This window comes from Neocloeon triangulifer, unplaced genomic scaffold, assembly GCF_031216515.1.
Source record: "Neocloeon triangulifer isolate White Clay Creek 2 clone unplaced genomic scaffold, ASM3121651v1 ptg000014l, whole genome shotgun sequence".
Classification (NCBI taxonomy): Eukaryota; Metazoa; Arthropoda; class Insecta; order Ephemeroptera; family Baetidae; genus Neocloeon; species Neocloeon triangulifer.
In genome coordinates, this window is record NW_026775556.1 from 13,040,397 (window position 1) to 13,064,432 (window position 24,036).

The 24,036-nt window shown below is 40.0% G+C and overlaps 1 protein-coding gene across 2 annotated transcripts in view; it reads right to left on the reverse strand.

Moving 5' to 3' along the window:
* The window catches only part of LOC132201182 (uncharacterized), a 51,884-nt gene extending 28,888 nt beyond the window's left edge, over positions 1-22,996 (reverse strand). Inside the window, exons 1-7 of one of the 2 annotated variants that reach the window (XM_059627144.1) lie at positions 22,856-22,994; positions 16,222-16,618; positions 13,555-13,779; positions 11,615-12,130; positions 10,619-10,982; positions 8,857-9,353; positions 7,233-7,522 (exon numbers count right to left, since the gene is read on the reverse strand). In XM_059627144.1, coding sequence (XP_059483127.1) covers positions 7,233-7,522; positions 8,857-9,353; positions 10,619-10,982; positions 11,615-12,130; positions 13,555-13,779; positions 16,222-16,256 — 1,927 coding nt within the window. In that variant the 5' untranslated portion in view covers positions 16,257-16,618; positions 22,856-22,994. Of the gene's footprint in view, positions 1-7,232; positions 7,523-8,856; positions 9,354-10,618; positions 10,983-11,614; positions 12,131-13,554; positions 13,780-16,221; positions 16,619-22,855 lie in introns of both variants that reach the window. The other variant, XM_059627146.1, reaches the window with a different exon arrangement.
* Between the last annotated feature and the right edge of the window lie 1,040 nt (positions 22,997-24,036).

Genomic DNA, 24,036 nt, shown 5'->3' on the forward strand with positions numbered 1-24,036 from the left:
TTTTGATTTTTAATCTTTTGGTCGCAAAAGTTTGCAGTTGTACTTTCTTGGAAATTTTGTTTTAATAAACCTGTCGTTGTATGCGCTCGCATGAATATAAAGCCTGCTATAGCTGCTCGTCGTGCTTGCACTGAGGCTTTGAATATATTAATTCTGCTCCTCTAACGGATTAATTTTGCGCCGCTCTTTGACGCTCGCGGGCTTCCTTCTTGCCGCCTGTTTAACTTATTAGGTACGAATTCAGCACCTACACTATAATTCTAAATTAATGGCGAGACAACTTCAATTAAACTTGCATTTCGCAAAAAGACGATCTTAATTACAAAGCAAGGATTTATTCATTTATAATTCCTCGTAATTCCACGTCAAAAGTGTAGCTGCCAACATAATTAATTTCCATATAATAATTTAGAACATTTTCTTAAGATGACGATGAACTTTTCTGCACATGTATAATAACGAAGCGTGGAAATATTCAAAAATTAACAAAAATTACCAAAGACGTTAAAAATCTTCTACTAGAATATTATGTCATGTTGTCGTATTAAAGAAAAATCAGCCTAAGCCTAAAATAATTAACAAAATAAAGGCTTCTGTGCGCAGTTTAAATCTCTTTGATAAGTTGATGGAAAGTATTATGATCAGTGATTCTATCCCTGTCATAAATTGTTATTTAATTAAATTTAAATTGATTTCTCTTGCAACTTTAGACTGCTAAGTTTTCCACTCTCAGATAGAAAGTTTGTATAAATAATTTTAGCCGCCGAATCGATTTCTGGGTTGAAAATTGAAATTCAATGCATTAATTCACTACAAGTTCTTCTCCCATACCGTTCTTTAGTCAGTTTGAACAAATTGCTATAACAACTGATCTTATTTCAGGAAGTTAGTCGGATAATTATTATTCAATGATATTGCTCTAATTGGAGATGAAAATTTTTTAAATCGTTTTTTATTAATTTCTCTTTGATTTCCCTAAACATTATGTTTGGGGAATCGGTACCTTGGTAACAATGCAAGATGATGAGACTTAACATGTATTTTTTTGGCGCAAAATAATAACTATTGGGAAAAAGAGAAGGAAGAACCCAGCAAAGAAATGGCGATTGTTCTTGGCCAAAATCTAGCTCTTAATTGGCGTACCTTCTTTACTGGCGCCTTCTTTCCTCGGTGTTTATTATATCGATCGAGCCACCAAGAAACTTTGCGACTTCTGGCTGGAGCGTTGTGGCCACCCGTGGCGGAAAAATCACTTCATATACGGGGGGCGCAGCCGGTTCCAGGAAAAAAACAAGCTTTTTACGCGCCAATCGAGACAGGCGTTTTTCGCACGTGCTCTGCTGCTGCCTTTCTCCGTTTTTGTCCCCACCACTGCCAAGAGACGCAATTAATATATATGATAAATAATTTGGCCCCGAGAAGCCTCGGAAGTCTCGTAGCGACAAAAACGAGGCGTGATTTAATTAAACTCGTCACACAAACAAATTTCGGCAATAATTAAATCAGCGCGAGAAGCTCCGAGGGGAAATTCTACTTCTCGCTTGGCATTCCGGCTGCAAACCGCACTCGCTGCCTAACGAATGGGGCACATATTGGTCGGGCGAAACCTGATATGGCTCGTTGCTGCACACACACATCCACCGCGAGAACGTATATTTATATAAATTGGGCACATCCATCACACGTCGGCTCTGCGTGCTTTCCGCGCTATTTTCTGCGAGATATCGTCGGGCATTAATGATCATGTGCGTGGCCGTTTTAATCAGCGAAATTCAGAAGCCAGGAAATCTCCCGTTGCCGCGAAGGCCAAATGTGTCTGCTCCCTGGTTAAAGCGTTTTAGGTTTCGGACTGATGAAAAAGGTGAGCCTCGCTGGTGGTAAATAAAATAAACGCTAATGGAGATAATATGCCCTTAGAAAAGAGAAAAATGTTTATACAAAGAAATTCAAAATATTAAATTTATTAAATTTATATTTAACTTTTAATTTTAACATTATTTCATTTTTATGATTGATTCAATTTAAACAAAAAAATATACAATCGTTTTATTTAAAGAATATAAATACATAATATTTTTGATAAAATTAAAGTTATAAACTTGTTCAGCTCACTTGCTGATTAATGGAATTAATATGATAATTGTATATATTTTGGAGCCAATCACATCATCTTCATGTATTTTCGATATATAATTTTAATATATGATTCTGAGCTTGCGTATTATGTTCAAAATAGATTAAGTTGATTTAAACTTATTAGCTATGATCGAGAGATGGAGGATCAAATTTCATCAGGAGGAAAATTTAAAAAAAATATATGCGTTTTTGATAAATTATGTTACTAGTAGCAAAATTTTCATTTCTCCTATTATTCTTGTTTTTTAAATATTATTAAAAATTTGCCTCCTATTTGGAATAAATAATTCTTGCAATAATTGGTATATATTTTTTTTAACCTATACGTTTTGAGCATTCAGGATTTCTAGCTATAATATACATTTCCATTTTGAACGGCTGCAAAGGCAGAGCACCAGTCCTAGAGGCACTTCATTCGTTTTAAAACACTTTCATCCTCCTTCCCTTCCACACTGTGAGGGACAAGGGCTCTTATGCTTTAAACTCGCGTGTCGGGCCGCTTTATTGCATCGACAATCCCTCGAACAATGCTTTGCCGTTTGCTCTGTTTGTGTATGTATTCGTGGGCAAGCAAACTAAGTAAGTCGAAAGTTGCCCGGATCACTGTGGCGACTGGTGAGCGAGCAAGAGGCACCAGGATTAGGGTCCTCCTCGTTGTCGGTGTACTTATTGAAAAACTTTTGGTTCGGTTTTGCCACCTGTTATGTTCCACCACACGCCTAAAGAAGAAAATATAAAGAAGAAAGAGAGGGACGCGTGCTCTTTACCTATTTTGGACTTATTGTGGAATTAATCGGCACGCGCTAGACCCGTAATTTTGCTAATTTCAGGTTTTGTCCCCTTATTTCTGATAATGACTCCCAGCACGAACCGTATTTTCAACATTTTTATTAATAATTTTCAGTTCATTTCGTGCTCGAAACTCGTTGATGTTTTATTGACGCAGTTCCTAGAGAGTCGTATAAATGGTAATTTATTCTTGTGCGCACAGGAAAGCAAATTTCGCCGTTTAAACGAGCAAATCCGACTTGTTTAGGGTTCGATCGTTGGATGATTTATCATTGCCAACCTCCGGCCGGCGAGTGTGCATTGATTTTGCACGGCGAGTGAGAGCTTTTTAACTTGTTAGTCTCTCCTGGCTGCCTTCTAATTAATTTTATCTCTCACTCGCCGGAACAAAAGGGCGGAAAATTTCAACATTTGGCTCGCAGCGTCCAATTATAACATTCGCTTTAACGAATTAACGAGGGACTGACAAAAATAAATTGTAACAAAATCGTCCGCACACCTGTCGAGTCGGTCGCGAGGAGAGGCATAAAAGAAATCCTTTTTTTAACAAGGCGGCACACAAGTGCAGCAAATTACGCCGTAATTGAGACCACCCGAGCCGACTTCAAAGCAAAGTCGTGGCGGCAATCAAGGCCCTGGACTCGCCCCCGGGGCAGCACCGCCCCCGCTGGCTGACTGACCTGCTTCTTCTGGTTGGCTGTTGGTCACAGGTGAAAGTCTTTGCTCACTCGAACTGGCTCTCTCGAAGCGAACAGCTGGCCTCACGGGCGCACTGGTCATAATCCTGGGGCAGAGGGTGCTCCGGGGGCCGTTCACATGGCGGGGTCAGCCGCCCCGAGTGGCGAACAAGTGCGTCTCGGGCTGCAAGAAAACGCCACTCATCGGGCCTGCCGACACACTGCTGCTGCTTCTGCTGCTGAGCCCTCAGTTTTCTCCGGTCCTTCGTGCCGTCGGTGTGTGTTGGTAGTGCGCCCTTGCGCTGTTGCCGCTCCGCAGAAAGGGCGCCACCAGGCAACGCCGCCCCTCGCCTCGCCTGCCCATGTGATCGCCCGCTCGCTCCCTCTTCCTGTGCCCAATCACAATATTTAGGTCGGCGTGCACTTAACTCGCGCGCGCCGCTGAAACTCAATCCCTGCTCTCGCAAAGTGAGTGACTCAAGTGACTCGCTCTCTCGCTGGCACGCTTTTTGTTAGATCGCTCTCTCGCGCGCGCGTTATGTTCGTTCGTTCCTCCGCTGTTGTGCGACAACGACTCGGCAAATATGACAATGCCCCTCGTTCCGAACCACCGACGTCGCCTCCGCCGCCTCCTCCTCCGCGGTGAATTTTACACCGAGACAACTTTCAGCATTCGCTCGCCCGTCCTCTCTGCTCGGTGAAATAAACTCGTCCGACCGTCGCTGCCCCGGCTCGATTGTTTCCGGGCTCCCGCCGCCCTCCGTACAACGCCCAAAGCCCCAAAATTTACGTTATGCTTAAAATATTATTTCAAGTCATTAGTAAAATTAAATTTTTAGCAATTTTTAAATAAGGTAGCTATTTTTTATCACTGTATGTGCAGGGATTCAATCATTACTTTTGCTTAATAGTATTTTTAATAAAGATAGTATTTAAATATTTTTTTATTTTAGATAATATATAAGGAGTGTATTTCAATTTGTTATTATATCAAACAATATTAAAAATAAAAATCATAGCAAAGTTTAAATAATAATAACTTTTTACACAATATATAACAATTATTCTTTTAAAAATGAATGGATGGAATGCTATTAGTGTACACCACAGGTCCGCTAGACAGCAATACAATCCTATAATATATTTTCTCTATCATTAACATTATTTATCATTAATATATTTTTTTAATGTTTTATGAAATTTAAAAAAAAAATTTTAATGCGTCTTCAGTGGTTTACAATTTTACTGATCAAAAAATCAAAACTTTTTAATTGGTAATAATTATAATGCAATCCTGGCTTAAAATCATAACAAGCATTTTAATTTTTTGTTTGACTTGTTGCGAGAGAATAAATTAATTGAATTGAAGCATTCCTAATTCTATAATGTAAATTATCATATTTTGTGATATTTTGCACTGATAATTTTACAGAGATATATACTTTTAATAAATAATATATGAATTCTGGAAAAGTAGAAACACTCCAAAAATCCTCGAAATTGGATTCCATCGTGATGGATGGGAACGACGCCATGTTTCCTTTTTTCTCTTCACGAGAATCTGACGGTTTTTCGAAGAAATGGAAAGAAAAGCTCGCAAGTGTGGTATTGCGAGAGATGGCGTTTTCGCAGAACAGAAAACCCCCATCTCTCCATTTCGTTTCTTTCGTTCTCACTCCTCTGGCAAGCACACGCCACCACATAAAATATTCATAAAACGCGGCGTCTAAGTGACAACCGCAGCAAATCGAATTACTGCCAGCCTCGCTCCACACGACCGTCTATGCAACCAGTTTGTCCGACTAGCCTACCAGGTTGCATACCACCAAAATCGGCAGGCGCCCGTTCGATAGCGCGACGCGTAATAGAACGAACCTGAGCTAGCTGGGATTTGAAATTCAATCATGCGTGCCGATCGAATTGCAAATATTCTCTGCGGCAAAAAAAATATTATTATTTATTTTGCACAAATTCCATCGATTTCCGGCGTCCCTCTCTTTCTCTTTCACCAGACATTTTCGCGCCCCCGGCGGAGATACATGGCGATCAATCATCGCGCCCAAGTTCATTGTGCGAGCGTCCGCAAGGCCGCACGAGCAACTTTTTCCGCCAAATGTCAGATTCGCAGAGCTTATCTGTGTGTTGGCCCTCGTAAATTGATTTGTACCGTTTCATCTATCATGGTCACGACCTCTTTTGAATGATGAGTCCCAAGCTCCGTTGTAATTTTAGAACATCATTGATCAACCCAGCTGGCAGGAAACAGATTCGTTTATTAGATTTTTGGTTTGCAACTTTTTCTCTGGAAACTACGTTACGAAATCAGTTTAAAGTTTTAATCAAATTTGAAGAAATTGATCGTCGAAATAAAATTTCCATGTGAAGGAAAAACTAATTTCTACAAGTCTGTTTTACAACTCTCTGTTAATGATTAACGATAAACCCAAGAGGATTAAGTGGTTAGTGAAGTTACCCCATTATCTCGGTGGAAACTTATTAGATTTGCAAATTATTCACACAGAGCTGCATAAAGAATCAGGCGAGGCAAATGTTTACCCAACAAAGTGGAAGTAATTCCATCTTGCTCCGACAGGGTAAAAAGACGGCTGCCGCGATATTAAAAAAAAGTCCCAGCGTTACTCGAATCTCATTTTGTAATCTCTTTGCGGTTTATTCAAATAAGCGCGGTGGAGGCCGTCGGCCGGATACCGAGGTAAAATGCAACAAGTGATTACATCAAATGAAGTATAACAATGCAGCGAAGCTCTATCTCGTGGTGGAAGCGGCCACTAATAAAGTCCCGACCGCGCTATTTACGATTGCAAACTTTGCAGAGCTCTAATAATGCGCGCAAACTTTGGCTGCGGGCTGTAATTCATTTACGACAAAGTTCGGTAAGACTCAATAAATTCTAAGCAAAAGTTTTTTGCGGTTCACAATAAGGCAGGGCAGAGTTGTGGTAGGAAATTTTCTCAACAATCGATTACGCGGTACATGAATTAGTGCATTTTATATTTATAGCTGAAGTTTGTGAAATTATTGCTTTAAAATTGACTCTATTAATCTATTTTGAAAATATATTTACATTGGTAATTTGAATTTAAATTCTTTCTAAATGGGTTTTGTGTGTTGTTTATTGTGTAAAAAAAACTGCTTATAGTGCTTATTATAAAAATTAATTTGTTACAAAAAGTTTGTATTCAATTTTCAAATTTTGTGCTAAAAATTGATTTCTGAAAAAGAATTTTTTCACTAAATATTGTTAATTTGAAATTAAAAAATATTTTTTAAATCTAAGATTGATCTTTGTATAATAATTCTTCCCAAAAAATGATTCTACAGCTCATGAATTATGGCTGCAGCCCGCAGCCGAAACATGTAGAGCAGGATATTGTTTTTGCTTAAACAATAAACAACTCAAAAAACCTACTGAGGATTTTAAATTCAAATCACCACACCTCAGTCGTGAAATTCTACCCAAAAAAAATTTGTATTTCATACATATATAATTTAGTCTCAACGTATAATTAAGTGGTTCTTTTTTTAAATTTAGTAATTTTAATTTTCCCCACCAGATATAAAAAATTTGAATGATTTAGAAAGTGCAAGACGTGCAGAAAGCAGTCTTACCTGTTTGGGTGCTCGAGTCGAAAAACGTGCTGGTCGTCTCGACGGTCATGGTGGCGAGGGTGCCATCTGTGATTTGAGCGCAGGAATCTCGACGACCCCTGCTGCGCGTGAATTCATCAGACTGGCTTGACTGGCGCCGAAAATTCCGGCAGCGAATCATTTCTTCCGTCGTGCTCTGGCGTCTGAAACCCCTGGCGATCAGGATTTCCTCTGTGGTCGACTGTCGCCTGATCGGAGGTGCTTTCGGCGACGGGTCGCGTGACGAGCAGGTCGAGCTTGAATCCGGTGACCTTCAATCAGCCAAGACAAATGTCATATAATATTAATGTGATTACACAATTGCACACACTGATTTATTTTACTACGATCCCTAAATTTTTAATACAAGTTTAAATTTAAGACCTTACAATATCATAATTTAATTTTTATCACAATTTTTTTTTAATAAAATACCGTTTTGTTTAGAGAAATTTTGAATCAATAATACTTTCTGCTAACAACTGCAGCGGCTCCCCAATCTAAAAAGTGACTCTCAACAAATCAGGCGGCCAGAGTAAACAAAACTTGTATAGCAAATGCGCAGAGTAAATTGTCATGAGCTCACTCACAATCAGCGTAATAAAAAGCCCCTTAAATCTGAAGATAGGAACAAGTAGACGCTCCATCCTCGCGCCCTTGACTCGAGAGGAGCGTCCGCGTCGGAATGAAAACATTCTGGTTCAGACGCATCAATTACGGCAGTGCTAATTTACCATTGAGTTTCTTTCACAAAAATTGCTCAAGAGAAATGAAAAGATCCTCCTGGGTCTTCCTTACAGAAATTTTCTACTCGCCTAAGCGAACACCTTGCGACTTTAAGCACGCCACAGTCAAAGGCACTTCATGTCATGCTTTCAAATGTTGAGATTGAGTCGCCGCGCTTTTAAAAATTTGTTTTAAAAAATTTTATTTGGAATGAATTAATTTGAATTTTATTTTGTATATAAAAAATTACAAAAATTTAAAATCTTATGTCTGACAGAAATACAGTTGGATGATCATTCCTGACATCACTGAGCTTTATTTGAGAACCTTTTAACTTATTATTTTATTTCCCATCAATTTCAGTCAAAATTGAAATATGAGTGAAAATAAACCTTTTTTTATTTTATTATAAGTATCATCGAAGAAGATAATAAAAATAAAAGTTTTTAATCTTCATAAAATATTTAAATGATTTAAAATATTCAATTTTAAAAGAGTTAATACATTAAAAAAAATTGGGATTAAACTATAACAAATAATTATTTTGTTACAAATATAGTTTGGTAGGTTATCATTGCTTGTTTGAAGTGGCGCGCCCAAATTTTAATAAAATATTGTGTGCAACTTCTACTCCTCTTTGGCACTTCATAACGGCCAATAATTGTTGCCCAATTTCGTTTCTTAAATTTTTACAGAATACAACCTATACAATTTGAATTGCATTGGAAAAAACAAAGCAGGCAAAATATGTATTTATAGACGCTTGTCTAAAATTATAGTAGCTTTTAATGTAAATTAGCATTCCAAGGAAAATGGGCAAAAATTAATATCCGTTTCATTTGCTCTTTTTAATCAATGCAACAACTAAAACTATGCAAACCTTGGAGCTCTCGAGCTGCGTCTAGTTTCTCCACCGGTGGTTGTGGTGGACTGTCTTCTAAGGCGTCTCCTGGGCGAGGCGTCCCTGTCCCTATCGCTGCCACCACTTCTTTCAGGTGAAAGGTGCGTTTTCGAGTCCCTCCGTCCTCTTCGCTCAGGCGACAGATGCGTTTTTGAATCTCTGCGTTTTCTTCTCTCAGGCGACAGGTGAGATTTTGAGTCTCTGCGACCCTTGTGCGCCATGTTGCCGAATCCGTCCTTGGCGGCCGAATCGGGACTTAAGGAGTCGCGGCGCGCTTTTCTGCCGCTCTCGTCGCTCTGCTCAGGAGACAGCGACGGTTGCGAACCGCGTCGGCCGTAGTTGACGGGAAGAGAGTCGTCGATGGCCGTCGACTGGCGCGGAAGACGGGGAAATTTTGGGGAGGCCTCTTTACTGGTGCCGCTTCGACCTTCAGGGGAGATTTGCGTCCGCGAGTCACGGCGACCTTTATAGTATATCTGGAAGGTTCAAAAAAAGATTAGTAAGAAAATTGTTAATTATTAAATAATCAAGCTTTAATTATGAAATCAAGTTGACTAAAAATAAAATAAATAAATCATTCGATTTAAAAAGACTACAGGGCAATTTTTTAAATAATGGTTGGACCTGCATAATCCATAGCCTGGTGAAAATTGAAAATTCCCTTTGTTTTCAAAGAAAAAAAAGGCGATTAAGTCTAAGAATTGTGAGTTAAATAATAAAATTTAAAGCCAAATATTCGTTTTCAATTCCACTAGTACCGGTGCTACTTGTTAAATTAATTAATCTTACCGCGAAAAAATTTTAACCCTTTGCAATGTGTGTTTAAAATTTGTGAATACTTCATTTGCATAATAAAGTTTTATAAATTGCAAAAAATATTACGGGTAGCCTTAAAAGATTAAACTCGGAATCAAAAAGAACCGCTTATAAAGTTGTCGAGAATAACTTGTAAATCAATTTTTCTCAAAATAGTCTTTATAAGCTTGCATATTTCGGATCGGATTTACATAATACATGTGAATATTTTTCACCAGCCTGTTAAATCCATTTCATATTTTCCAGCGAGTTATTGCCACTTGCAGGCGTGCCATTCACATAAAGGAAGTTGATCAATTTTAACAAAGATCAAATTACTTAGTAGGCGGTTCATGTTTTCTCAGCTTTTATATAACGATTTTGCTCGGCGCTTGGTTCTGTCAAGCATATCAAATAGAGTGAGTGGGACGTGAGGGGTGGCGAAGACGAAAGTTTGTCAAAGCAAGCGAGGCGGACGCACAAAAAGCTCTCGGGACTTTCGGAATTCCGGAGAAGTGAGCTCGCGTGTTTGTGCGTGCAGCTCGCATTGCAAATGTGATGTTTATTCAGCCGCCAGTCGTGCAATCGCAAAATAACAGTTGCAAATGGATCTCGTTATTTTTCTCCTCTTCCATTCCTATTCTACATCAAAATACGCTAATTGCCGGTTAGTGCTATGAAGTTATTCAGTGGAATGATTCAATAAATAATTTTGCTGTTTGCGAATTCAGAGCAAACACCAATTTGTGCTAAAGAACCTTTTGCTTCACTGGAAAATATGGAAAATATTTTTCCTCTGTTCCATTTTTTTTTATTGATTAAATTGCTTCCTTGTTAATAGAAAAGAAAATAGTTAACAGATCTAACAAAATTTCATCATAAAAATAATAACATAACATGGCTGAAGGATTTTATTGCAAATGGTTGAATTACTCAATGTCCCCACCTGGGTGGTTGAGTCTTTTCTAGTTGCAAGGTGTGGTGTATCAGTGGAAGTGCCGGTTCCGGTAGTGGTGGTGTTTACAGGCGAGGTGGGCGGAGGAGTTGTGGCGGTGACCACAGTTGTGGGCAGGATGGGCAGCGGCCCAGGCACGGTCAGGCCGGGACATGTCGTCGTCGACGGCTGCTGGACGAAGAGGGCAGGGCCACTTAGCGGAAAGTGGATGGGTTGTGGCGCCGCGGCGTTGTCGCTGCTTGACGACGACAGGTCCACGTTCGGCTTAGGAGTGCCCAGACCACCTGGTGCGCTGTCGGATGCCGTCGAAGATGTTGAAGGACGTTGACCCTCTCTGCAGTCACTTGACAAAGGGCTGTAATGAAGCCAATTTTTATAAATGGTGAATTCATGGCAACATATTGGGGGGTTGATTTTGTGGAAATAAAATATAACTAAATAATTCTGAGCGTAATTGTCATTCAATCTATTAACTGTTATTACAAAGCTTGAGGTTTATTATTTAACTTATGAGTTGCAATAATTACTTTAAGTTAATTTTAAATGGCAAAAGAGGTATTCATAGCTTTTAAAATGTACTTTAGGGCAAACAATTATCTTAATGCGGCTTAAAATATTTTGAATTTGAAGTTTGTTGATCTCAGATTGTTCTAAATTTATGATATTTGAACAATAAATTTAACTAACTTTTAAGCAATTATATACAATTTATATAATTGTAAAGCAAATTGCTATGTTATATAATGAGATTATTTCATTTTGCATTAGGAAGCAAAAAAGACAATTTTATGTAATTTTAATTGATCAGATTGATCTTCACAAAGATTGACTAATGTGGAAAATCAATAAAATATAGATAAATAATTTTAAATTTTAGTTTTTAACACATTTTTGTAGCTCACAAACTAAACATTTAAAAAAAAGTTTCAGACCTCAAACTTACCAATAAAAATATTATTAAACTTAAGGTGTAAAAAAATCTCCCACCTGTAGTACTTGCTGCTGGGGTCTGGTGAGGTGGCCGCGCTGACCCTTGACCCACGCCTGCTGCTACGCAACTGCGGCACCGAATCTTTGCGGCTGCGTCCGTCCGAGGTGGACTCTTCGGATCCGCGGCGCTGCTCAGGCGGTGGTTCCGACTGCCTCGACGAGCGCTGCCGTCGCCGCGACGAGTCTCGGCGGCCCCAGAAACGGGCGATGTCCGTCCGGAAGTCGGCGCCGCCACTAGCGGAAGAGCGGCGGCTCCGGCTGGATGCACTCTTGGTCGAGTCGATGGTTGACTCTCGGCGTTTGCGCATCTTGGTGGAGGCGTTGGTGGAGGAGGAATCGGTTGAGCGGCCCCAGGGCAGGCTGCGCGCCAGGTCAACCAGGGTGTCGCGCCGCGACAGCTCTTTGGTGCTGCGGCGCCGCGTCGACCCTGTGCCCAGGTCACTCTTGCCTAAGCCAACTCCGACGCCACTGCCCCATTCACGAAGGATGTCGGTCAGCTGCGCCAACGATGATCTGGAGAGCAGAAAGACAAATTATCAAAAAAAAAGAATTCCTCTCTGAATTTGCAAACAAGGAGGATGATTAATGATGAGTAACAAGAAATTAAATTTCAACTAAAATATTTAGTGGAATTATTCTTTTTCTTCTGTTTGTGAATTCTGAACTGACTGATTAGTTTCTCAGCAAATGGTAATTAAAAATTAATTATGTATCATCATGACTGTGCCAAACAGCCTTGGAAATTTAAATTTGAATTATTTAATCAATTTACTAACAGCTGACAATTTCACTGATAATTATTATATAAAACTTCCAGTTTCCAATACCAATTTTGAATAAATAATAGTCATATTGTAATTTAGAAATTTCCAATGAAAATTTTTAAATCTTTTTTAGTCTTCAAATTAACTTTTATTTTCAATAAAAAAAAACTAAAATTTTTTCTTCAATTATTCGAGAAAGTTAAAAAATTGTGAAGAAGAACCCCCCAAAGCCTTGTCCTGTCCCGTTCCCGCAATATCAAATCGAGAAACATGTCAAGTCTGAGAGTATCCTGTTGAAAACTTATAGAAATCAGTAATTACATGTTTTGAATTATGTAGCTAATATTTTTTGTAATTGAGCAGCTCGGCAATAACAATTTTATTTTTAATTTTCCTTTATTCTTTACAGCGTTCCAGTCTAATATACCCTAGAATATTTTACTTGCAAATAAAAGTACGGCATGAATCATGAACATATGAAAATAAGCAGTTTGAATTATTTTTTTACATCAGCAAATTTTATACTGATCTTTATTTACATATTGAGGGGCATAATGTGTTCAAACCTGCCCAATGTAAAATGATAAAATCATATTATCAAAGTAAAAGGGTTGCGTATTACGCGCGTATGCTATTAATTTACTATATTACCGATGATTACTACATTGTACTTTATGATGCATTTCAGTCATAATCATTAACTGTTATGCCCTTCGCGTTTTCTCTGGCAGGTAAGAACCCATTAAGATATTAGCTTCATGAATAATAAATGCCGTTTCAGGTTGCTAAAGCCGACTCCCTTTTAATCGATATTTAACTGACTTCTTCTCAAAAAGTTAGCGTCGGCATAAAAGATTTATTCACATCATTGAAACCAGCGCCAAATACTTTATCCTCTTATCTCAACTGAAGGGAGTTTTTGAAGGGAAATCAAGCGACGAAGGAAGTTCTTATACGCTGCTGAGTAAAACGGACGTAAAGAGCTCCATTCCGCTCGATTTTGTTGCAAAAGCAAGACATTAAAGCATACATTATATCTTGAATATAATTCTTGTTAGGACAAGAAAATTGAAAGCTATAAAATGAATCGTTTTTGAATCATTGAAATGTTCAACGTATTTTAAATTTGGTATGATACGAATAAAATAATTTAATTAATCAATTGGGACTAACCTTCGCCGTCTGCAGACAGGGGGTGAGGTTTCCCTGGTCTCGGTAGGGGGTGAAATGCTGGTGATTTGAGCGGCCGAGTCGCGCCTCCCCAGCCTCTGGCGCAGGGTGCTCTCCTCGACCTGCTCGCGCATCAGGTCGTCCCATCCGTTGCCTCCTTGCCACACCAGGCCGACCTGGTGGCTCAAAATTGGTAGATTGCACACGAAGCATATCGCTGTCATAGTTCTGCAACAGACAATCGGCGATTAGTCGGACAAATTGTGCAAGGTCGAAGCAGGCAAATGCTTGTAAGTGTGCAGCAAAAATTCAAATCACTTCAATCATTACTCATGCGAATAACGGACAAAAAGTGTAGCGGTGCAGCAGAGTATTTAACAAGAGTGAGGGCAACTTTTTACAATCTGGGGGTGAATGTAAAAATCTTTTATCAAAATACCAAGTCAGAAAATACAATTTATACAAGACGTGCCTCTAGACTTGAACTTTGTTTTCAGAATGTAACTTTATTCCTATTAGAGGTGTGAAGATGTTCAAGTATCGAGGCAGCAGTCCAAAAACTACGAACTACTGAAGTAATCAACTACAAAATTTACAATACAAGTCGTGAGAAAAGCCAAGTCATTGTATAATCATGTCGAGAGAGAGCGAATTCACTTTTGCAATGCAAAACTAATTGGAGTGCTTGTCATGCTGAAGAGAATCATTATACGGGCGGTGAGTTCTCATCACATTATTATCAAGTACATAATGAAGGAGAGAGTGCGTGGATATGTACTTAATAAATAACACACACACACACCTCGGTGCTGTCATACAAAATTCATAACGCAAAATGCTCGCTCGCGTCGGAAGTGCGCGGATATATAAAGCCTTTGGGAGCGACTGTCGTTCCGCCTTACTTTTTGCCGGCGCCTAATGGCTTGCATTTCTTAATGAACCTCATTAAAAGGGCGGTTTAAATTTCAAAGCGTCGCGAGTAACAAAGAGAATAAAATCAAACGCTTTTCGCTTCATTAGGCGTGTACCATTATTATATGGGCCTGGCAGGAGGGAATCAAGGGAGGAGAGAATTTCTTTTGGCATCCGAAAAAGCGAAAATGTTGAACAAAAGCTGTTGTTCGCTGCGATGAAAATCGGAGCAACCTGAATTAAAGCGAAATGTCGTCAAACTTTGAAATCGAACTCCGCGGCAGTTCTCTCCTGGAATACGTGCTAATTATAAAGTTGAGATTATATGGCTGATGAAGTTTGGAGTTGCTCTTTGAGAGGTTGCTGCCTTTGTATTAATTAGTGGAAAGAGCTCGATTTTTGCAAACTCGGTGTTTGTTTTGACCTCTATCTTATCAGCGCGGCGGCAGCAACAGGGCCACCGAAGCCACTTTAAAGTGGTCCTAACACAACAGGGTCGAGAGCTGCAAGGGGACAGCAAACATTTGCCAAAATAAACAAACGCGCCGCTGCTTTTATTACTTGATTGCTCTGCGTTAATAAAATTGGATTCTGCCCTCTCGCTTTTTCTGTATATTGGAACGCGGCAGAAGTTTTTTGCTGAATGAACAATAAATACTAACACATGTTTTTTTTATAGGCTCTATGGAAGGACCACATCCAAAATCAAATTAATTGGTACAAAATATAATTAAACAATTATTTTAATAGATATAACTTTATCATTTTGAAGAAAAATGTTATGTCATAAATTACATGAGTTGTGGAACTATTTCTTAACGATTACGTCATAATTATAATAATTTGATTGTATTTGTTATACAACATAGATTATGCACTATTATTTTTAGGTAACTTAATGTTCAAAAAAAGAATAAATTTTATGTATTTTATGTTTTAAAATATTTAATTGATTCTAATGTTTACTTTTACAACTTCTACTTACTGTGTTAATATTATGCGGGAAAGTATTAAAAAGACTGATTACCATATCAAAAAAATTAAAATTATCCTAAACAAGTTACACGAAAAATCCATTCTAGTATCCCTACAGCAACAATCTAAAAGATATCTCACATACAATTTATTTCGAGTTCTAAATTTTTTCTACAGCTCTTCTACAAATATTAGCTGAAATAGAGAGACAAATTATGCTCTCAGCGCTTTAATAAACCTCTTTCTGTCTCAATTCAAAAGCAAATAAAATTTTCAATTAACTTTTTGCCCATTAGTGTGACTGCGCAGGTAATAAAGCTTCCGTCCCAGGCGTTTTATTAAAATTGCGCAAATTAAAAAAAAAAGAGCTGGGATTTGAGTTTAGAACAAAAAGCTGCGCTCCTTCCGCGAAGGGGCGCACGCAAAAATCGCGCGAGACGGGCACAATTAATGCACAGCGCGCACGAAGACAAAATAACAAAAAGATACCAGCACACACGTAGCAAAAACAAGACAGAGAGAGAAACACAAAAGATGCGAAGAGAGCAGAGTAAATAAGGAAAAAAAAATATATGAATACACACCACGGTGTGCGTGTAAGATTTCAGCGGCAGCAGAGAGCGTCAGAACAATAACGATAATAAAAAAAAAAAAAAAAAAAAAACGTGAGAGAGATACAACAAATGCACAAAAGTGAGTGGAAAATGTACAACAGCTATAGCGAGCGAGAGCAGCGAGCGAGAGTAAAAAGGAGACTCGGTGTATGAATATGTGTGTAGCAACCTGTAGTGGTGCAGTCGGGGTGAGGGCAACCCCATCTCATGTTCGGCGGCGGAGGCAGCAGGTGCGGAGGAGGCGGTCGCAACCGCAGACCCGCTGACGGAGCCAGCACGAAACGCCACCGACCTTTGTCTGCGCAGAAGGCCGCGGCGTTGCGAGTTGCGTCTCCGCGTACTACCTACTCGGGCGAGGCCGCGGGCCGCGTCCGACGCATCCGTGGACACGGCGGCCGGGTTGTAGCGGGGCGCGAGTAGGTGGTGCTGGTAACTGTACGAGTGCAGGAAGGTATGGGGAAGAATGATGTCTCGTTTCGGGACGGTGGGGGACGTAGGTGAGGCGGCTAAGATGGTACTGCGGGTGGTTGAGGTGGTGGTGGTGGTGGTGGTCGTTGACACCGCGGCTGCAACAGCACACCCCTCATCTCAAATATACTTGCTAGATTATGGTCAATTATGAGTATGGATATGTTTGATGTATTAGACATGATGTATTAATTGAAAGTTCGTAAGCTCCAGGTTGAGTACTCAGAAGTGGAAAACTTTAAATCGTGTATTAAATTAGAAGAACGAGATACAGCTTTTCAAAATAATATTTGACATTACCTTTAAATGTGCTAATTCGATTTGGTTTTTCACAATAAAAAAATCTGTATCGAATATTTATTTGTGGTTCATAATTAATTCTAAATAATCGAAATTAAAAAAAAAATTACATCTATTTTTAACGTTTTTTATAATAATGTTCAATGCAATACCCCATAATTATGCTAGTCATCATATCATAATTAAAAATCTTTCACATCGCCTAAATTGTTGAAAAATCTGGAAAAATCCACATTTGTTAAGCCAACTAAAACATTATAATAATTCAAAATTAAAAAATTAGTCAAAGAAGTCTCCTATAGGTGTTTATGTTACATATGAAAAAAGATCATCTTGCCATTAACTTCAATTAATGTTTTTAGTTATTAGTGAATTTACAAATTTGAATTTACTGAAAATAGAAAATATTGGCGATAAATTTTTTTGTTTTCATACTTTTTTAAAAATTAAATGCATTGATATTTTCTGATCAATATAGTTTTTTAATTAAATATTAATTAAACAGACAATGCCTGTGTCAAGCAATAAGGAGGCTCAGTCTTTACAAAATTTGAAATTTAAAATTGCCATCGAAGCGCAGTTTATACGTCATGAATATTTTGCGTGAGGGACTATAAGGCTAAAAAAGAGATCATTTTTCACACTCTAGCGTCATCGTTCTTTAAACCAAGCATCACTCACGATGATCTCAAAGGACCCTTGCCACTGAAACCAACCAGCGGAGTACTCAACCTGCGGCAAACCATCTTTCTTCAGCTAACCACTCGCGCTCACGGACACACAAAAAGATAAAAAATATAAAAAAAAAATTCAGCAGCAAAATGAGGCAATGAAATAAAAACAAGAATTACGGTGCAGCGCGAAATGAGAAATATAAAACGGCACAATTAGATATACAAGGGGAGAAATTTGTTCCCGGCGTGGGCCGCTTTGCTTCACAGTTATATATATAGAATGTCATTTTCCACGCTGCACAACCTGTTATTTTTCTATCTCTCTCCCTCGCATTCTCCTTTTACCTGTTCCTCCATCTCATTAACGGCGCGCAAGTTGCGGTGCTAGCACTGCAAAATTGCGCCCTCCTTTTTCACGTGTAACAGGAACGCGGTAATGATGTCGGCGAATCATACTTTATGATATTTTCGCGCACAGACGCTTCAGAAGAAGAAAAGCAGCAGCTTCGAATCGCATTATGAGAACGAACGGTTTTTCCTCGTTCTCTCTTCAGACCGGCCGGGTATGTATAAAAAGGCAAAATTCCGTCGCGATAAAGAAGGGAAAAATAAATGTAGAAAATGTCTGCAAAATTTACATTATTAATAAAAAGGAGGGAAAATATTTAAGGTCTGAGGAGGGTTGCAAAACGTCAAAAACAACAGCGGCAGCCGTCGCTCGCCGCTCCTTTTATATAAAAGGCCAGGGTGTATTAAAAGCAAAAGAAAGAAAAGCGAACGAGTGAGTGAGTGAGTGAGAGAGACAGAAGAGCAAAAAAGTCGTCGTCGCATAAGTTTGGCTGCTGCTGCAAACCTGCTGCTTTAACAAAAATATCTTTTCATCATTATGTGAGCTGGGAGGGTGAATGGAGGAGGTGCCGTGTAATATTGATTTCTGAATCCCATCACCATAAAGTATGACGTCATCGGCAACGGCGAATGGAACGCGCGCGAGAGAGAGAGGTTACAGACTCTGTGAAGTATTAATAATGTGCGAGAGAGCGCATCATCCCCAGCATCGCACCGACCGAGGGGGTACCGTGTATTATGCTAATGCAATATTGTTATTTAATTAGCTCCAACTATGGAGCCGCGCTGGCTGCAAAATTAATTTTCACGATTATCGCGTTGGCGTGTCGGTGGCGGATTTATCTCGCCTCCCCCGTCAACTATAAACAAAAAGAGACCGGCCGCAAAAACGCAGCTCAAATTTGAAGTTCGGGGAAAAGTTGCTGCTCAGTCGTTAGGGTCTGCGCTATGGATCGAGCTCAAAGTGAGTTGCTTGTTGTTGGTGGTGGTGCCGTGTAAAAATACTCCCCAGGGCTACAAATATGCCGATGTGTCGGTGGTGGCGCGAGCGCTTTCAACGGCAGCGCCAATTGCGGGCACGGTACATAGATAGATGGATACATGGAGGAGGAAAGTAGCGGTGCCTTCAGGAAAATAATTATTGACAGCGTATTGATTGGTTGCGGTGCCGCGCGCGCGAGAGAGAGAGAGAAAAGGGTCGTGGTGCCAGCGAGCGAGCGAGCGGGTGTAGTGATGGGGTGTGTAGAGTATAGTAGTAGATTTCCTACCTGTTGCACTTGAGAGCAATGTGCGTTCGTTCGCTCGCTCGCGCAAAGTGCCCGCTGAAATAAAATGCGCCCCTCGTGCTCGCTGGCGCAGAGAGAGAAAGAACGGAAAGGAGGAAAATCCATTATTTGGTGTTGTGTGCCGTGTGTAGTGCCGTTATTTTGCGAAGCGAAAAACGAACGGTTGAAAAAATGGAGATGACGGGCGGGAATTCAATTTTCGCTTATCCGGGCGGGGGAGGCGAAAGACGGAATCGTAAATAACGGCAGCGAGCATCAGGTCTGTCTGCGCCAACAAACAAACAAACATCGGTGCCTGCTTTCCGATCTACGCTATTGCCAGGGTTGCACCATCAACGCCGAACGTGCTTGATGCGAAAATCGCGGCAATAAGCTGTCATGTCTGCTGTAAATCGCATACTTTGCAATGTATTTTAAAATATGATGAAATTGGCTGTTTAAAAGAAATAAAATATTACAGATTATTTCAACCCATTTCAACCTAAGGTTTCTTCCAAAAATAAGATGTACCTCTAAGTTTTAAATGACCAATAATTTATGTTTAATTTTAATTTATGCAAGGGTTTTATTTGATTGACGGAGTAGTGAAGAAATAATAAATTAAATATGAATATAAAACGAAACATCAGGATGATGATTTACTTAATAAAATATAATTTACTGGTACTGATAATTTTGCATTGCTATTTGTTAATTTTAAAATGTTCATCAACATCATTTTAGTTCTAGAAAAAAATATGAGAGCATTTCTTGATATTAATTAAGATAAGTAGCAATTTACAGAAATTTCTAGCTACAAAATTGTTATCAACGTTATTAGAAGGCTGGTTAACCAGGAATGATCAAAGATTTTCTAAAATTTTCCATACGTTCCTCTTGCTCTGTATTGTGCAAAGCTTCAAATTTGATGGTTCTTAAATTCAATGCACATTAAATATGTCATATTTGTTACAATTCAAATAATTAATTTAAATATATATATAAATTATCAAAAAAAGTATTTTTATAATTAATTTAAAAATTACAAAATGTGTTTTAAAACATTTATTGCTTTAAAAAATTATCAGTTTTAAAACTTTTATATTATTCTTTAAAAATATCTGAACGATCAATAGTACATATCGGAACGAAGAAACGGCAGACGGATGCACTACTATTATTTGTTATCGGCAGCTACTAGAGTGTGTTATTGAGGGAGCGTGTATTTGAAAGAAATCAAGGCATCGGCAGAACGCCACTTGAATCTCTAGTAGTTGTGTATGTATGAGCTGTTGTAGTCGCCGGTTGGGGCCGTTCGCCTATTATACGTGGAGTGAGTTGACGGCGGGTTTTGTTGTGTTATGTTGAATGGCGGGACGTCGGACGTCGACCGGGAAGTTTACAGTAGATTATGGATTCGAGTCATGGAAATATCACTAGAATGACATACGGAAAGGGTGCCTGCCTGTGGGCGTGCATTTTCCTGCGGCCTATTCGAGGGACGTAATTCAATGAAAATGGGGAAACGCCGCCGAAATTTGATGTACATGTTGTTGGTCCATCGCCGCAACTCCGGAGAGAGAGGAGAGAGTCGCGAGTTCCTATTGATTGCGAAAGGAAACAGACACACACACGGAGCTCAAAAATCAATAATTCCAGGCTTGTTAATTCGCCGATTGGCAATTACCGTAATTACGGTTGGCGTCTCTCATTTTTGGCGTGACAAAATGCGAGATGCAGCTGCGCAAAGGCCCGTGGGAGGTAATTTTGGTGCGAAACTTTTAAGACCGGCGAATAATTATAAGGAGAGTGGGTGCTTGACGGCGGCAGATGGATGCCGTCGCGGACGATATGTTTTACGGCCGATGAGGTACGTAGTTTACGGGTGCGTGTAATTTTCCACTTCTCCTCGCCGCCGGTAGCGTTTTAATGCACCTCACGCGCACAATAAACTTTAAGGTAGAGGTCAAAGGTCGGCCCCGCGAGCGTCCCGTACAAAGAGCTGCGTGTTTACCTAAGCCCGAGTTTAAAAAGCTTTTTCACGCTGAATAAAATATGGATGAGCGCGCGAGTGAATTATTGCGATGCGCGCATTTTTCGCAACTTGTTGGAGCGACGAGATGGATGATAGCGTGAAATTTATGTATAAAAAAACGAAACACGCACGCAGGTGGGCGACGTTGTCGTCGACCGTGTTATTGCATTCTTGGGCGATGGTGGTGGGCATGATTTTTTTTTATTTAATATTAAAAAATATATATTAAACGGAAGAGAGTTTTGAAGAGAGGCGAAACAGCAGGTTGGGGATTTTACCGGATTTGATTGTAGGTCAAAAGTACCGCGGACCAAGAGTACCGCAGCCTCAGAGCGGTCAAAAGTACCGCGCTGACGCTGTATTGTTGCGTGGCGAGAGATAAAAATCACATCATGAGAAAATTGAACAATAAAAAAATTTGTTTAAGCTCCTGCTAAATTATTTTTCTAAAAGAAAACAATTAAAATAGATTTAAAAAAAAATGAAAATTCAATAAATTTATCAAAAATAAATTTTCTCAAGTCAGAGACAGTCAGAGATAAAGAACTTTTTTGTGTCTGAAGGCCGTGGCTTGAGAATATGGACATAGAGATTTTTCCGGACAAAAAATAATTATAAAAATCGTGTATTGTATTTCTTAATATTCGGAATTACTAAATTTTTTTACGAAATTAAAAATGAATTAACAGTCAATTAGTGCACTATAGTGTTTATTAAAAAAAAAAATATTAAGGGTCTCGGCAGCTGGCTATGAATTTTATTTTTGCTATTTGCTGCAATAGATTTGAGTATGAATTGTTATAAACGGCAAATGTACATATTATTTTAAGTTATTGCAATAATAAACATGAACAAAATACATGATTTTTAAATTTCATGATTCATTATTGCGGCGGATGGGGTCTTTTTGATCTCGGAAGTTCAAGCAAAATGCTTGGTGGTGGTGCCGTTTTGTCCAACAATTCCTTTTTTTCAAAACAAATTTATTTACAACAGTTGAATGTTAAAAATGTGACTAATGTGATGTGGAAAAATAAACGAGAATGATAATTAATTTCTCCAAAAAGTTAAAAAATATTTGCTTCAAATATAAGAACCAATTTAAAATTTCTCAGATTTTAAAATATTTATGTTTTTTCGACTGCTCTACGGCCGCGGTACTTATAGTCCGCGGTACTGTTGGTCCCCTACCGGGGATTTAGCTCGAGACCTGCTGTCTGACAAGGTCTGCGAAAATTTGCTTTTAGAAAATCGGAGGAGAAAAGCTGATGTTTTAAGTAGGCTGGTGGAGCATCTCCCTATTACACGCTCGTCGAGGGCCATTGTGCAGCGAGATATAACGGAGGTTGTTTGCATGAGGGGAGAGATAGCAGCGGCAGATTGTGTGTGTGTACGTATACCTATGCTTGATGTGCGTCCAGATTTTTCAGCGCTAATGGACACGGTAATTACACAAAGGGAAAATACATGCACCGCCGACTTTTAGACTTTTAGATCACCACAGCAGGACCGGAGACTGGTTTTCTTTCATCTTTCTGCAGCCTAAATAGAAGCAAAAAGTGAGCGATGGAGAGAGAAATAAAATGAATGGAGGGCGAAGTCTTCGGAGCTGTATGGGGACGGAGGAAAAGCATTAATGAGAAAAAGCGGCGGCGAAGGCAGGTAATCTCGGCTGGAAAGCGCGCGCGGCGAGATTGATTTTCGGCTACTCACCTTGCGGACATATGTCGTCGTTTGAGCCGCTAATTTTTGCGAGTGGTTCGGCCAGCAGAGATAAGCATCACACCCTGTCCCCGCAAAAGGCGCTCTCTGCCTTTCTTCGCTCTCTTCGGTGCGTGCAGTGCGGGCCCGCGTGTGCGTTTGATGTGAGTGGTGCTGCTGGTCGGCGGCGGCAGCGGCGGCGGCGGCGGGTGATGACGAGGGTTCTCTTTCTCTCTCCCTTGTAGCTCGGCTGCCCGCCCGCCCGCCCGCTCGCGAGCAAGCAGAATCAAGCACCGCTCACGCGCCAATCCATCCAGCCACCTGTTACCCAGCGCGCTGTTTGCGCACGCCCTTTTAACTGTGGCTTTATGTGGAGAACCAATCCGGTTTGTATGATTATGAATATTTGGCCGAATTCCATTAACGTAGTAACTTAATATTTTCAGGGCTGCCGCCTAATCCAATTCTTCGCCCCCTTGCCACGACTGCTCCGAGGGCTTCGACTTGCGCCGACGACAATAAAAGCATCAAATGCAATCAACAGTTGGAACGACGCTGCCAACTTTGTTTAACACTCGCGAGCGTTTTCTAATTAAAATTGCTGCGGCATTGTGCCCATTAAAACGAGGGCTTCTTCTTCATCTTGGTGCGGCAACAATGAAAAGCGGTGTAATGTGCGCCCCCGCCACACAGCGATGAGTTATTTCCCTCGGAGAGTCGCGAAAACGAGGCCAGTGCAGAATATGGATTTTTCCTCCTCACCTTCCTCGTGCTCGCTGTACACCCTCTCGTCTCGTTAATGCCGCTCTCAAGAGTTTTTCAGCCAGTCGACTGAATTTTGTAGTACACGGTGCGGGCGGCGCTCAAATTTAATATTGGATTTTTTCCTGGTTGGCCGTGGCGCCGGCGGAAATTGTGCGCCCTCAAAAACACACTCATAGCGCGCATTATTTGGCCAAATACACGCAGACTTGGTACGCAGCGCGTGCAGGCGCAGGGGTTTTAATACTAAGCCTCTGCTAAACAAAGATTATTTGCATCCCTTTCATGTACGGCCCCAATCAATATGGAGCGGCAGGTAGCTGCGCTGGTGGTCGTGCTGCTCTACCTACCGTTGCGAGATGAGCACGCGCTTCTTTGTAAGCGATATTATTGGTTTTGCATCGAACCTGCTGGCTACTTTCTGGGGATTA